General features: G+C 35.1%; 1 protein-coding gene across 9 annotated transcripts in view; it reads left to right on the top strand.

Moving 5' to 3' along the window:
• Positions 1 to 15,184, top strand: part of LDB3 (LIM domain binding 3) — a 130,608-nt gene that overhangs the window by 90,369 nt on the left and 25,055 nt on the right. For 4 of the 9 annotated variants that reach the window (XM_074830437.1, XM_074830436.1, XM_074830439.1 and 1 more), the window contains 4 exons: positions 5,034 to 5,069; positions 6,804 to 7,010; positions 11,255 to 11,419; positions 13,071 to 13,178. In XM_074830437.1, coding sequence (XP_074686538.1) covers positions 5,034 to 5,069; positions 6,804 to 7,010; positions 11,255 to 11,419; positions 13,071 to 13,178 — 516 coding nt within the window. The remainder of the gene's footprint in view (positions 1 to 5,033; positions 5,070 to 6,803; positions 7,011 to 11,254; positions 11,420 to 13,070; positions 13,179 to 15,184) is intronic. The other 5 variants (XM_074830440.1, XM_074830444.1, XM_074830438.1 and 2 more) reach the window with 4 other exon arrangements.

The raw sequence follows: 15,184 nt of genomic DNA on the forward strand, positions 1-15,184 counted from the left end.
CCTTAAGAGAGTTTACAAAATAAAATGTAATCCACATTCTGAAAGAATGACAACTGTTCTCATTCATACCGCTTACTTATTTGGTTCAAGAACTGAATAAAAAGACACGTTAGTATGTTTCAGATGCAGCTTCAAACTTAGGATAATACCATGTAGAGAAGGTATGAATTTTCTTGTCATCAATGTGCATAAACTAAAAAGTAGTTCTAAAAAACTACCAGTTGAAATTGAGATCTGTGGATTCTTTTTCTTCTCTCAACTTCTCTGGAGAAAAGTGAAGTCATGATGAGAAAGAACACTTCAGTGAAAGGGGAGTAATTTCCTGGTGTACAATACCTACATGTGTTGTGCATTGGTTTTGTCTATAATGGTCACAAGTACAAACAGAAAGTCCTGATCCTGTGTTCAGGTGCCTGGTGGCAGATACCTGCACGTGACCAGTGGGGCTATAAAAAGCTAGAGGGAACCATTCAGATAAATCCAATTGCATACTTAAGGCCAAGATAGGCAATAATTATCTGAAATATATCCCAGCTCAAATTGCTCCACATACTCAGAATTTTGTGGTCTTTGTTCTTATTAAAGTGGTGTGTTTACCAACAAGATAAATCAGAGCACATATACTTGCATGCCAGATATCACTCTGTAAACCTTGGAAAAGAGTTATCTTAACTTTCACCAACACCGATGCTGCTGTATTTCCAGCTGCATTTATTATTTGACTGTTAAGTATAACAGCATACCAGTAGATGCCACTAAAATGCATCCATAGGAGGTATTTGCTTTGATTTTAGTGAGCTGCTTTGACTGAGTTCCATACTAGTTGAGAATGAGTTGCTGATTGTTTGTTCTTCCACTGAATATATGATAATGCTTTTCCTATTCTGTGGCATTGTCTGCACAAACCCGGATACCTTCTGGGAGAAATGTATTTCCCTGTTTTGGAAAGCAGACATACTAGTAGGATATATTGCAATTGTTTTGGCGTGGGCTGCTCACATTCTTAACTACAGTGGCTGAAAAAGAGAGACTAGCTCTTCTATCCCTTTTTTCAGATCACAAGCTAAAGTTTTAACTAAACCAGCATGATAGTTGTCTTCTGTCCTCTCCAGTTAACTGCCTATGATTTCTTTGTGTGTCTTTGTTAAGATAACAAAAATACAACTGGGGGCGGGGGTGGGAGACAATCTTAGTTTTATATTCATTTGACCATTGAAAAATTCTCAGCTGCAAACACAGAAAGGTAGAAATAGCTTCACTGGATCAGAACAGCAGTTAATCTAGCTCAGTGTCCAGTTTCCAACAGTGTCAGTATCTCATGCCTTTGAGACAAAAATGTTTGGAATGCACTTATGGAATAGCTTTCACACAACTTTACTCCTAGACACCCTATAAGATTTTCTTTTAAAATTATATTGTGACTTCTACTTCTTAAAAGGAAATTTTATTTGCAGGCAAATATGTTTATGTAAATATAAGTACGTGTTAGGATGAAAGCTATAATAAGTCTATTAAGGACAAGTCCTGCTCTACTACTAGAAAAACAGAATTTTAAATTTCAATAGATATAGACCCTAATAATTTGTAAGTCTTAATAACTATTCCCTCTTTGAAAAAAGGCCAGTATATATCTGTCAGGTTCTATAAAAGACTATTGGATGATCAGTACAGGAAAATACTGATAAACTGAATAGTAATATTTATTTAAAAATCCGTGATCTCTTACTAAAGAGGGTGAGATGATTTTTTAAATACTCAGTTGGAATTCAGGAGAGCTTATTTCAGTTCTTTGCCCTGCTGTGAACCTTCTTTTTGACCATGAGGAATTCTATTAAGTTTTAGTTCCTCATTTGTAAAATGAGAAAAAATAGTCTTGTTCCATGAAAATACAGAGAAACAAATCAATTCTAGTATTCACTTATTGCTTTAGTACTGAAAGACAAGAAGAGTTGAAGGACCAGGTGGTCTCTTGGGATGCCTAATGTTCCTTATGTCATCAGATCTTCATTACAAATTAAATGATTCTGTCTCTACAGCATTTTAATGAAACAGAGAGGAGCTATTCAAGAGAGAGAGTCTAGATCTGTTATTCTCTAAGGAGAAGGTAGATGGAAGGTGCACAAGCTCCACATCTCAGGTCGCCTGTTCAATGTACATGTTTGTTTGGGAATCTTTTACATTTGGTTTCCAAAAACAAAATAGAATGGGAAAGTATTCCAATGTACAGTACGTACAGTTCAGATTCAAGAGACTCATTTATTGGAAACTCTCTGAAGTTTCTTCAGGCTCATTTTAGGATCCAGTAGTGCACACAAACTTGGCTTGCAAATGAATTTTACTCAAATTATTATAATTCTTGCTAGTGTGTGGGAGAGAAAGACTATTTCTATCATTTCATTCACTCTGTCTTTATGACCATATCATGTAGCACATTTTTATGAAAAAGAAATATTTCATCATTTCCATTGTATAATATTCTGTGTAATTAGGAAGACAGTATATTGCATAAATTATGTGTGAGATATATGTCCAATACGTAATAAAATCTGAGAGCGCTGCACTGTTGTCTCAGAACAGTCATTGTTTAAGGTCCTTCTATCAAAAGCTATTTCAGCTGAGGACTAAAAGGGCTGCAGACAAAAACCCCATTAATATTAAATCTTCCCAGATAGCTCAAAACTACTATTCACTACTGTCAGTTGTTTGAGCAGCCTGTGTAGCCACAGAGATACAAACTGCTCATAATATTCTGAGCCAAATTCTTTCATGTTGTGAAGGTATCAACTTCACTGAGCCTGCCTCAGGGATGTATTTGACTCAAAAGTAAAATTAATTCTGCATTTAGTTAGCAAAAAATATTTGATTGTAAGGGCTGAAAATCCAATAGTCTGTCCTCAAAATGCAAATATTGCCAATAAGAGACACATCTGATCTTGAGCCTTTCTCACTGTTAGCCAAACAGGAATTATTTCTGTTGACTGGGAAGAGAACTAGTTTTTGAAAGCAAAACTATGAAGAAGTACTGTGTGCCTTTGAGCTTATCTTTCCCTTTACTCTTTGCCTTTTCCTTTGCTGTATTCTGTGGAAGTATGTTTACTATACTTCTCTCTCTCTTTTTAACCTTCACAACTCCCCTGCCATTGTCGCTGAATGTTATCCTATACTTGTACACTCATGGAAAAAGCTTTCATGAAATCCTGACCTCAAAGTCAAGTGAGATTTTTCTGCATTCTTTAGCATAGCCATAGCCAGTGGAGCAAAAAAATTTGGATCAGATTAATAGTAACAACAGAGGCCTAACACTGCTTCTGCCTGACCCCAACTGCCTGCCTTTTGGTCTTTACTATAATTTCTCATAGAATATTTGGTAACACTGGAAATAAACAATGCTTTATTATTTTCAGGCTTGACTGTGTTTTTTAACATTCTCGCATGATTATGGCTCTTAGTATACTAACACTTCCTCCCCATAGGTGCAGTTTCTAATCCATCCTCCTCTACCTTGTTTCATCCTGGCTTTCCTACACCTGACATCCCCGTGAACTCACAGCTTGGTTACCATAAAGATAGTGTTTGGTTTCTCATTGCTTTAGAGTGGTGAACCAATTGATCTTATTGGGGTATTTACTTTCAAGACAGGTTCTTCCATTCTGACCATAACATTCTTAGTCATACAGGCACATGCGAGGGTCATTTAAGATCTACTTCTGGGTTTGAAAATCTGGCTTCAATTCATTTATTTCAGGGGTTACATTTTAGTTACAGGTTTTAAAAATTGGTAGAGAACACCTATGCCTAAACTTTTGCTGATGTGTAAACTGGACTGGTTTTTATAACTTTATTGGAGCTAAAGTAAGGAAAGAGTATATGACTGTACATATATACATACATGTACATACATAAACACCGAGAGAAATATATGAAATACTACTCATAATGTGGAAAATATTAAGAATAGCCTTCCAAATGTAATGTAAGATAATGATTGGTGCCCAACAAATCCACGTAAATAAATACATGTATTCCTTTTTTTCAAAAAACATTTCAGAAGGAAGGTTCAGTTGGGAAAATGAGGGCATTTGTGTAAAATTACAAAATGTGTTTTGTAATTTTAGATCCCAGTTAAGAAAAATGTGCTAATTTGGCATATTTCACCTTTAAATATGTTGAAATTCCAGCACAATTCCTTAAACAGGAAAGGACACAACCACTCACTAAATTGCTAAATATTGGGATGATCTCAATTACTTTTCTTAATTGGATTTCAAACTTGGGAATCTAAGGCAAAAGGATTCTGTTCTGTATGAAAATACCTATGTCTTCTTACACATACACAGTTGTTTGCACTTACACTGATCGGTGATTTTTGTAAGCATGTATGTGTGTTTACAGAATAACAGCCTAATTCTCTGTCACTGAAATTGAGGCTGACTTACTCCTCATCTCAATGAAGGAATGATTTCACTTGTTTCTAATCCAATTTAGATTGAGAAAACTAGTAGTTACTTGGGTAGGACAGAGAATTTTTGAGTGGTGCCAGACATACATAATCCATCTTGTATGAGTCCTTGTTAACCATTTAACTGCTTGTCACTTCAAAATACTCTGGATCCTTGAGGACTGCCCAAGTCTGATTGTTTTTACCACTTGGAGGTGGCATCAGAGTATGCTCCTCTGGAATATTCTTGAAATTTTCTTTTAAGAGGGAACTTACTTAAGTCAAAACTAAGCCTGAAATTATATACATACATACAATCTTTAGTTTGTAACTGTTAATTTTCTTTCATTTTACTTTAATATTGAAACAAAGTTGTTTGCAACTGAGAAGCAGCATACAGTAAACTTGCATATTTGGTGGGTTTCACTTGGACAGCTGAAGAGGTTTCTCACAACTATATTTATGAGCAACCACTCTAGGATGCTTTTTGCAACCAAACATTGCTCCTCGACCCATCTTCTTTCTCCCAGTTTTTTTTTTGTCACCACCGGCAATTGCATTTACTTTATTCATACTGTATCCCCTCCTTTCACAGAGACAAGGAAAATGTTGCTGCAGCATCAGAAAACAGGTAATGTTTGCTCTGTGTGTTTGGCTTACCTCCTGTTCAGACTTTACCTCCACTTTCCCCATATTGTTCTTACCTCAAACACATGAAAATTGTACACTGAGCAGATGATGAATGTAGAGGTTTCAACTAAATGGATTTGTTAGACATTTCTTTCTAACGTAGACTTCAAAAGCTCTGTGAGATGGGGCAGGCGGGGATCATGTGTCTCAAAACGTATAAATCTGAAAAGTAAGAAGCTTTTATCAAATGTTCTTGAAATGGAGTATTGTCGGTTTGTGATGGAGTTTTAAGAACAATTTCCATTTTAAACTTTGTCTAGATTGTTCAAGATGTTTTTAAAATCTAAATGAGATTATCTTTTTCTGTATTTTAAGAACATTTATATATCAGATTCTTGCATATCTTGATTGATCCTCGATGAGTTATGAGGTTCAAAACACGGTATCTCTGTAAGTTAGCTCTTTAATTTCAGAAGTTCTTTTCTCCCAGAGAATCTCAGCACATGTTGCAGTTACATATAGAAATGTATTGTATTCTATTAGTTCATATACTAAAACACACAAGTACTGAAACACAGGTACTTCTTGAGTGAATATGACCAATTGTTTAATGGAGCAAAGAAATGCTTCTTGTTAGTTTGTCATGAAAAGAATTCTGTCTCGCTGCTTTCCTCCGTCTTATTGGTTCCTGCCTAAACAATGCCAACCACTTTTTATTTTTGTTTTTTATAAGACTACTCACATTTGAACAAAGGTTGCATAGTTAAAATCCAAGTGCGGGCATTATCATTACTAATGACATAAGCAATGGCAACTGGCACTTGGAACAGTAGAGAAAATTGATTTTTATTCTTAATTATGTCAAAAGAATGAAATAAACCCCTTGATTCCTGTATAACAACAGTATATAAATTAAATTGAAAAAACAAGTAACACGTGTTAGCATTTCACTAGCGGTTCATGCGTGTAAAATCATCTACAGGACTATGCAGCTGCTCTGCTGAAATTTTTTTTTAATTATTTTATTTTATTTTACCAGGAACAATTTCTGATGTATGACTGGTGGTAGTGTCATACTATATTGCCTTAATCTTGCATGGTTTGTCATACCATAGCTTTTCTCCACCTCCATTATCATCACAGCTGTGCTATATGTCTTATTTTGATATTCCTAGCAATACGGTTTCCAGACTTAACACAAGGTACTTTTTTTTTTAATTCTTAAAGCCCTTCCTGGTCTTAAGCGGTAATAAACTAATAAGATTTGTCATGACTTCATCTGCAATATCATGATGATCTCCTATGGTATAAAGAATTTGGGGATACAAAAAGAGGACACTGGATATTTACAGATATAAATCTTCTTCCAGGAAAAAGAAAAGACAGAAAAATAAAGCTTTCATTATTAAACCTAGACTTAACTTGACTTTTCAGTTATGAGCTTCAGCGCTTTTGTGTTTTGCTTTGTTTTGTTTTTCCTGAAGGCTTTACTCCATATAAATAATAACTGCTGCCTTAAAGGGCCAGGTATTAGTGTTCTAAAATGCTGCTTTATTTGGTAAACACATATATCTCTGAAAATTAAAAAATTGAACAAACCTTTTCTATTAAAACACTAGTTTCTTCTGTGGCTGGGATTCTGTCCCTCCCTCAAATACCTGCTATTACCTAGGAAATTGGTGACGTGATGATAAATACCTCATTTACAAATCCCCTTGTAATCTTTGCTACCCAGGCCTACAGCTACTACGCATGCGCCACAGTGTGTGACCTCAAGTATTTGGCATCCTCCTAAATCTTGCACCACAGATGCCAACACTGACAGTGCTAAGCCAGTGGCCTCCAAGGGGTCTGTGAGGCTTGGAGCGGGTACAAGTCAGAGGGAGGCCAGTTTCATCACTACTGGCCAGAAAGTCCCTCTTACTACATCCAGTAATCAAAGGTACACTGTGATGTGTAACTGCATAACTGACCTGGTTTGGAGCTTTGGAATGGTTTGGTAATAACAACCTCTAACTCCTTCAGATGGAAACGCCCATTGCTGAACGGGCAGTTGTCTAAGTTCTACGAATTCCAGCAACTTCTAGTTCATGTGGGTTTTACGTTTTAAGTGGAACTCTTAAGGATTGCACTTACAATATAGAGACAATACCTTCTGCAGAGAAACAGCAATCATTCACTGTATTTCTACAAACATTCCCATATTCAAATGCAAAACTCTTTCATGTTATGTCTTTCTCTAAAAACCCTCTCCAGCACTTTATTCCACAAATACCACAATAAGAGATAATCTTTGCCTACTCATTTTTATTTTTGTTCCCTATATTTTCAATTCTTTATAAGAGATCTGTTGGAGGATTTGAAACAAAAAGAACTTCATGCATTACGCAGAGGAGACTAAGTACTGCTTTAATAATCCACTCAATTGTTATCTGAATAGGAAGTCTCAAAATTTAGGATTTACTGAAAGAAGTGTAATCTGCACTTATTTTTTTAAATGTTAGAGTGTGTTTGTTGCTGTGTTTTCTCATTATGGTTGTTAACCATTATTATCCTCTTAACCTCTACTGATCTGTGTTCCTTTTCATGAATGAAAATCAGCTGAGAAGAGATATGTGTGTTTGTTTTCATCCACGTAACTGACTCACCTTGTGCATTTTACGTTTGTTACCATAAATATGGAGATGTTTGAGAACATCCATTTCCTTTGATTTTCCTTAAAATACAAAATACTGTAAAGATTAAAGTGTATACAATGACTGTATTAAAAAAAAAAACGCAAAAAAATCTAACGTATGTAATAATGAAGCTGTTATAATAGATGATCTATTTTATAAAGCAGTATTCACTTGTTCTTAAAATTCTTCTGTGCCTGAAGAGCTAAAATAAAATAATATCAGTTTGAACATCTAGAAAGGAGGCAATCTTGAGGAAAAAAAATGTTATTAGAATATCTAAATAAAATTATTTAAAATTTGTAGTGGTCAAAGTAAAAACAGTCAAGTCAGTCTGAGTTTTTTTCTATAAAACTGAGTAGAGAATTAGTTACCAACTGCATATAATTTATGTAACCAGATCACCCTGATTTTTACAGTTAAATCTACTTCATTTTATATTTATTCCAATTCCTTGTTCCGTTAATTAATATATTCTACCCTGCAGGAAGGTGATCAAGCCTCTAACATTTTAATCATATAAAAAGAACTATTACAAACAGCATGCAAGATAAAATATGTATTTCTTTTAAATTTTATAAGGTATATTTGCATTTATTTTATTTATATGTGTTTGTCCAGTTCAAATCTGTCTCCATACAGGTCCCTGTCCACACATATTCTTTTTTTTTTTTCCCCTTTCTTTCAAATATATATGGCTGAGTATCTGTTTTGGTTAACATTTTGGAGATCATTACAGCAATTAAGTAACTTCACTGTTCTATTCAAGGTATGAAGTCTTGATTCTTTTGAAATCTGTAGCAAATTCCCTTTCACATCAGTGAAATTAGACAAAATAAGTGGAATCCTAGTTTGTATTTGGTTTTAGCACATATATTAAGTTCCATTTTTATGTGCAGTATACTTTCAGTCCTCTTCTATTTGCCAAATCAAAGATATGCAAGTACTAATGTGACAATTCCAGTACCCACTATTGCACAGGGTGAAAAAAATCCTGTGAGTATTAAAACTGGGTAACAGACTAGCCTGTGATCCATAGCTGTGATACATAATATACAGCTACCCTGCTACATAGTCTATGTAATTGATACTGTATTAACTAAGTGGAAGAACTTACATCATAATGCAAATGCATCAAGATGGAAGAACTGATCTGAGTTTAAAGTGCATATTGTGATGGACAAGCTTTTCCAAAACTGTTGCAAAACTTTTGGTGTAATGATTTGAAAACCAGAATTGCGATCAGGATGAGTATTTTCAGGAGCTCACTTCTTATGTATATAATTGCAGGTGAAACTCATAAGGGAGAAAATACTGATTTTCTTTTTTTGTCGTGAGTTGCATTCAACTTTAAAATTGGTGAGCATAACAACCACACTTCCATTTCAGCTAATCAAACAGTAAAATATTCAGTTGAAATAATTCATCATCATTTAGATTACTAAACCATACAAGAAGGCAGGGAAAATGAGGAGGACGACAGAGGAAATAAGACAGTTCCTTGAAGAGCAAGTGGTATCACGAATTCGAAAGTGCCAAGCACTCATTCTAGGACCTGAGGAGTATAACCTCTTGAATCAATGCTTCTGAGAGAAGCAAAAGAAAATATTAGATAGAATGTCTGAAAGACAGATAAAATATTTGCACAATGGCAAGTTTGCATAGGAAAAAAAGCTGAGAGAATGAATGTTTGAGGGCTAAGGTTTTTGTGAAAAACAGTCATGGTACTGTAGGCTTTCTTTTGTTATTTGATACTCACTGTGCTCTGGAAAGAATATTTTGGGCATTCTTTGTACATTGCACAAGTGAATCGCTGAATTCCGTCACCTTGATAGGAGTCATTTGTAAGAACCCAGAGATGTGGCAATATACTTATGAGTTAGGTCAAAAGAATTAAAAATATATCCATTATGTTCTTACACCCCTGCTCATGAACCAGACACCTATGTCATGTGCACTAATGCTCTGATTAAAAAAAAAAAAAAAAAAAAAAAGTATTAGGTTAACTACTAAAGAAAACAAATCTACAGTAATATGGCATGAAGAAAAATGCCCCTTATGCCTGGGGGACATATGCTTACATTGTCACTAAAGTTTGTGGCCCAAAATAGTATCATAATCTGAAAAATCAAATTGCAATTAGTTATTTTTCAGTGGCTTATTTTTTCTGTGGACAATAATTAATAAAATCCACAGTAAAATCTGCCTAAACACAAAATTATGCTTTTGTCTTTTCTTGTTTCTTCTCCCCCCCTGCCCATTTCATTTTAAATGACATAGTGATTTTTGTTATTTTTATTGACAAGTGAATAATGAATGTACATATTATTTTTCTTTTGTTGATATTAAGTTCATTGAAACAGTCAGCAAAGAACTTGAATCTTGTAAGTCCACTTAATGATTTTTCGTATTAATTTGTTTTTCATTTGATGTAAGAGCTGGTAGAAGACAATAAACTGAACCTCCCAAAAGATTGGTTCATTTCTTAGCAGTGGATGGCTTTGACTAAACTATCTTGCAAAGCTAATCCATAACTTTGCCCCGTATGTCTATCTGTAAGAGATGAGTAATACTTGCCAAATTTGAGTGAGGCTGCAAGGCTGAAATACTGGGTGCTCTGGTAGCAGGTGATGAAAGATACTAGTAGTTCAGTAGGTTACAAGATATGAGACTAGATTTTTATTATTATTAATGTCAATTAATTTATTTTGCAGTCAAATAAAGAGAAAATGAATTAAACATTTCTCTGCTCCATGTTTTCTGTGCCATGATAGCACAAGAGGGCCACAAGGATAAGAACTCATGCTCATCACCCAAGTGGTTGTAAAACTGCTGTAGTAAAATTTTATGCTACAGTTTTCCCTTGTATTTTGCATACTGTTCTATGTGTTAAAAAGCATCTTATTTTTTGATGGGTTGGCTAGTGTAATGTAAGGTGAATTTAGGTCAGAAAAGAATGGGCTCCTTTTAAACATCTTTCCACTACCTGTATTGCACAAAACTGATTAAACCCAACACAAAACTGTGCTGACAGGATTTCTAGACTATCAGAACTTGCAGGAAACCTGCTGATACAGGACTATGATAATATCCTCTAAATTGTTTTTCTTCATCTAATTAAAAAGTTTACTCCTAACATAAACTTCAGCTCCAGGAGTAAATATTGGGTGAAATTTATCCAAGCTCAAAGAGTTTGTGACAGGCTCTTTGCAACCATTTAAGTACTGCATGCCACGTTTCCTACTGCTGGCTTCAGTGGGAGCAGGACTTAAGTGCTGTATAACACCTGGGATAAATTTCAGTCATGCAGGACCAAAACTGCATTAACTGCACATCTGAAAAGGCATAACAAATGTCTTTTTTTTTCTTCGCATAATTGTGCTTTTCCCTCAGTAACAACCTGCTACTATGTTTGCAGCTTCAGGTTCAAACATAGTAGATTTTATGCTCTACATTTAAATACGTAGCTTCTTAAGATGCTTCTTGTTTTATTTAATTTAACTCTAATTAGTACCCCTGTTGAGCATGCTCCAGTTTCTACCAGTTCTGCCTCTGCTCCTGCACCACATGCTTCAGCACATCAGCCTGCTACTGCTGCTCAAAGTACAGCCAGTCTGATGACACCACCAGCAACCACCTCAGTAGTGCAAGAGTCTTTCTCATCCTCCTTCCAAAGGTAATGCTTCATTGCTTTGTCCTTTCACAAATACACCCCTGTGTGGCTCTGGAAATGCTGCATACACATTCTTAACTTGAGAATGTAGTATGTAAAAGCTGTAACCTATTTTATATGCTTTTATATATTTTAGTGTGTTTTCTTAAAGTACGTTGTTCATGTTTGCGAAGAATTTGCAAAATAAAACTGCCCTAAAAAGTGTATCTTTAAGTCTACAATACAGCTTACGTTTTCAGAGAGCAAATCTAGGGTTGAAACTAAAATGTTTTTTCACCACTTGTAATAAAACCAAAACAACTCCTTATAATAGTTACAGTGGTTGAATAAAGGTTATTTGTATAGTGTTTCTGCAGTATGACATGGAGAATTAGAAAATGACATTTACTAATGTCACAAAAAGTGATTGAGCCTACCATATCATAGCAGATGTCAGTAAAACATGGTGGACAATGAGCAATATTTCAATAAAACCACACATTCGATGATTGATGTGCTCTGTAAGGTATTAGGTCAATTAATTTCTATTAGATTTATCTACTTTCTTTTCTGTAATGAGTTTTAGCTGTAGAGCTGAAGTGAGTTTTAAGGAGGTATGCATTCATAACACTTGCAGTACAGTAGGAGTTACAGTTGTACATTAAAAGCTGTCAGCTGTGAAGAAAACGCGTGGGATTTATACTGCTGTCACTTACATTATAGTAATTTTGGAGATGGTAAGAGTGAATTCCTTTGGTGCATATTATTCTTTTATCTTTGTTTTTTGCTACATGAATATTCCTAAAAGATGTATATTTTAGCATGCTTTAAAAATTCAAGGAAAAACACACTTCCAGTAACATAAACTACTTTAAATAATTGAGACCTAAGATATAGTCTGTCATATCTTAGTTTTGTGTAAATGGAATTGGAAATGTTCTCTTAGCTCTACTTCTTGTTTAATTTTTGCTACTTGACTTATATTATTTATGTATACCAACGACTTAGTTTCTCACTTTAGTCAGTTTTTACCTAACCGTGACCTACCGGGGTCCGGTGTTTTTATTTCAGTGCAAGAAAATCAATCATCCAGCCAGCAAAGAAGGTTTGAATAAGGTATTATTCTGTAATTCAGAACTGTGCTGTAAGGCACTTTCACATGAAATAACAATACAGTCTAAATAATTTTTTATCCCTCGGTTGAAATCATGACATGAAGAAAATGGATTATCTAATATATGCTTCAAAAATAAATGCCTCTACTAAACTAATCATGCCAATGACTTGTGTGGGTAGGAGAATCTTTTGTCTGATGCTGCTTGCATATTAAAAAGTTTAGCTTCAATTCAGACTCAAACATCTTCAGATCTTGCAGATAAAACCATGTATCATTGGCAAAAGTCCTGTCCTGAAATATTGTCTTTCTTAGTGATCAGTAGACTCTGGTTTTAAGGTATTTATATAATGTGTGCATTTTGCCTTGTGTTCTGTAGGAATGTGCTTGACTGTGCTATTCTGTAAGTCTGCAGATGTATGCTACAGAAAACCTGTTCCTGGTAACTATGCAGCAGTCTTCCTGTATCTGAACTCCAACAAAGCTTGATTCTGATCACTATTGTTGTCCCTGTTATATTATTTTGTACATGCTTTCATGCTTTTACTGTGTCTTCTGCAGAGTGCTTGCAGCCCCCAGCTCTCTTTCACAGCCTAAGCCTTTCCGTGGGTCCAAGAACATGTCATTAGCAGCTTCCACTATTTCATCTGCTATCTCATCTCAGTCTAGGTATATCTGTAAAGCTCTCTTCTTTTTCTTTTAACTAAATTTGTTTTTATTCTATATTATTGTCTCAAATTTAAGGTTTTTAGCTTCTTAAGCGATTGACTTAGCAGAAACTATTGAAAAGTATGATGTGTTTAAAGGAATAGCCTTATTGCTTATCTTTCACATCTAGGAAGCACCTAAGTTTTAGTTAGGATATGTGACCAAAAGATCCTTTTGGAACAAAGGTATTTCAGTTGTTTGGTTTGTGCTGGTTTTGCCATCTTAAAATGAAAATATTTATCTAGTGACAATGGTGAGAATGACAGACTTTTTTTTTTTTCCCCCCTTGGTGAAAATACAGGATCACAGGAATCAGAGACCTTCTTTTATTATGCTCTTAATCATGACTAATGAAAGGCCGCTGATAGGGAAAGGTAGCATCTATCACTCAAAAGAGAGAATGCTGCTGTACTGCCTCACTGCTAACACTTTGCCAAGACTAACAGAGGAGAAAGCAGTAGATTTTAAGATTCATTATTTGAACACAATAACACAATCTTCAGAAATAATGAAGAACTGGATCAGCAATACATTTGAGATTATAATTATCCATGTCTCTCTTATCTTGATACAAAAAGGTAGTTAGGAATCACCCAAAGGTGATGTTTGAAGTGAACAAAGCACACAAGTTTGAAGGCTACGCATCAAGAAGTATAATGATCTTTCTCAAGAGTATCATAGAAAACAGCAGTTAAGTGCTATGCATAGATATATACTTGAAAGCATTTTGGTTGGCTTCACATCGCTGAAACCAATGCAACAATGAAACAGCTACAGAACAGATCAGAAGAGTTCTGAGATTTAGGATGTAAACATGGCTGTTTACAGCCATGGGAATTATATGGAGTGGATAAAACATAAGTAATAAAATTAACTGCTGATGTAATTCTAACTCAATTTATTTGAGTGAAAGTACACTAATCATAAATTTAGTTTCAAGGAAAATATGAAGTTGGTGAATATCATCAGCATGTTACCAAGAATAGAAGGTAAGAACAGATGCAAGGGTGTTTACTGCCATTAAGATGTAGTTTTATGTATGAATTTCAAAATTCCAAAGTGATGAGTTATTTCAGCAATTCATTATTTGTGGGCATCCATCATAAAATACCTTAAGAGGACCAAATTTTCACATTGTGAGAATCAGAATCATTTAGGTTGGAAAAGACCTTTAAGGTCATCAAGTCCAACCATTAACCTAGCACTGCCGAGTTCACCACTAAGCCATGCCCCTAGTGCCACATCTGCATGTCTTTTAAATATCTCCAGGGATGGTGACTCAACCACTTCCCTGGGTAGCCTGTTCCAGTGCTTGACAACCCTTTCAGTGAAGAAATTTTTCCTAATATCCAATCTAAACCTCCCCTGGCACAAATTGAGGCTGTTCCCTCTTGTCCTATTGCTTGTCACTTGGGAGAGTACTCAGTGCATTTCAGAAGTAATTCTTACACTGCTTTTTCACTTAATCCTGTGGTATAATTAGGCTCTTAAATGTCCCCAGTACTATTTCATCCACTGTTTGTTTTGCTAACAAATCTCTTTTAGTCAGTTGGAATGATCACATATGTGATCTGTGAGAAGAGGGTCCTACGTAGTTGTAGGGGACAGTTAAAAGCATCTTATAACCAGGGAAAGTCCCTTGCTTCCTAAGCAACATTAACTGTGCATGTTTGAGCTTGATTAAACACTGGCATACAAAACCTATTTATTTCTTCTGAGCTCCAGAAAAGACTCAGTTTTAGTGTTTCTCTCAGTTGAGAACTGAAATGTATCTATCAGTCAGAACATGAAATGAAATTGAAGCCTTGGTGACTACTCTGGCCAGACAGAGGACATCTATCCATGTTTCAACAGTCTATATCTTAGGACCCATATAAATCTTGCTACGAGAGGTATATTTTTACATGCCTTCATAAGAGATTTCCTTGGTATTCTACTAGCTTCAGTGAGAATTATACATAATAACT

The sequence above is a fragment of the Strix aluco genome, chromosome 7 (genome assembly GCF_031877795.1).
Source record: "Strix aluco isolate bStrAlu1 chromosome 7, bStrAlu1.hap1, whole genome shotgun sequence".
Taxonomy (NCBI): domain Eukaryota; kingdom Metazoa; phylum Chordata; class Aves; order Strigiformes; family Strigidae; genus Strix; species Strix aluco.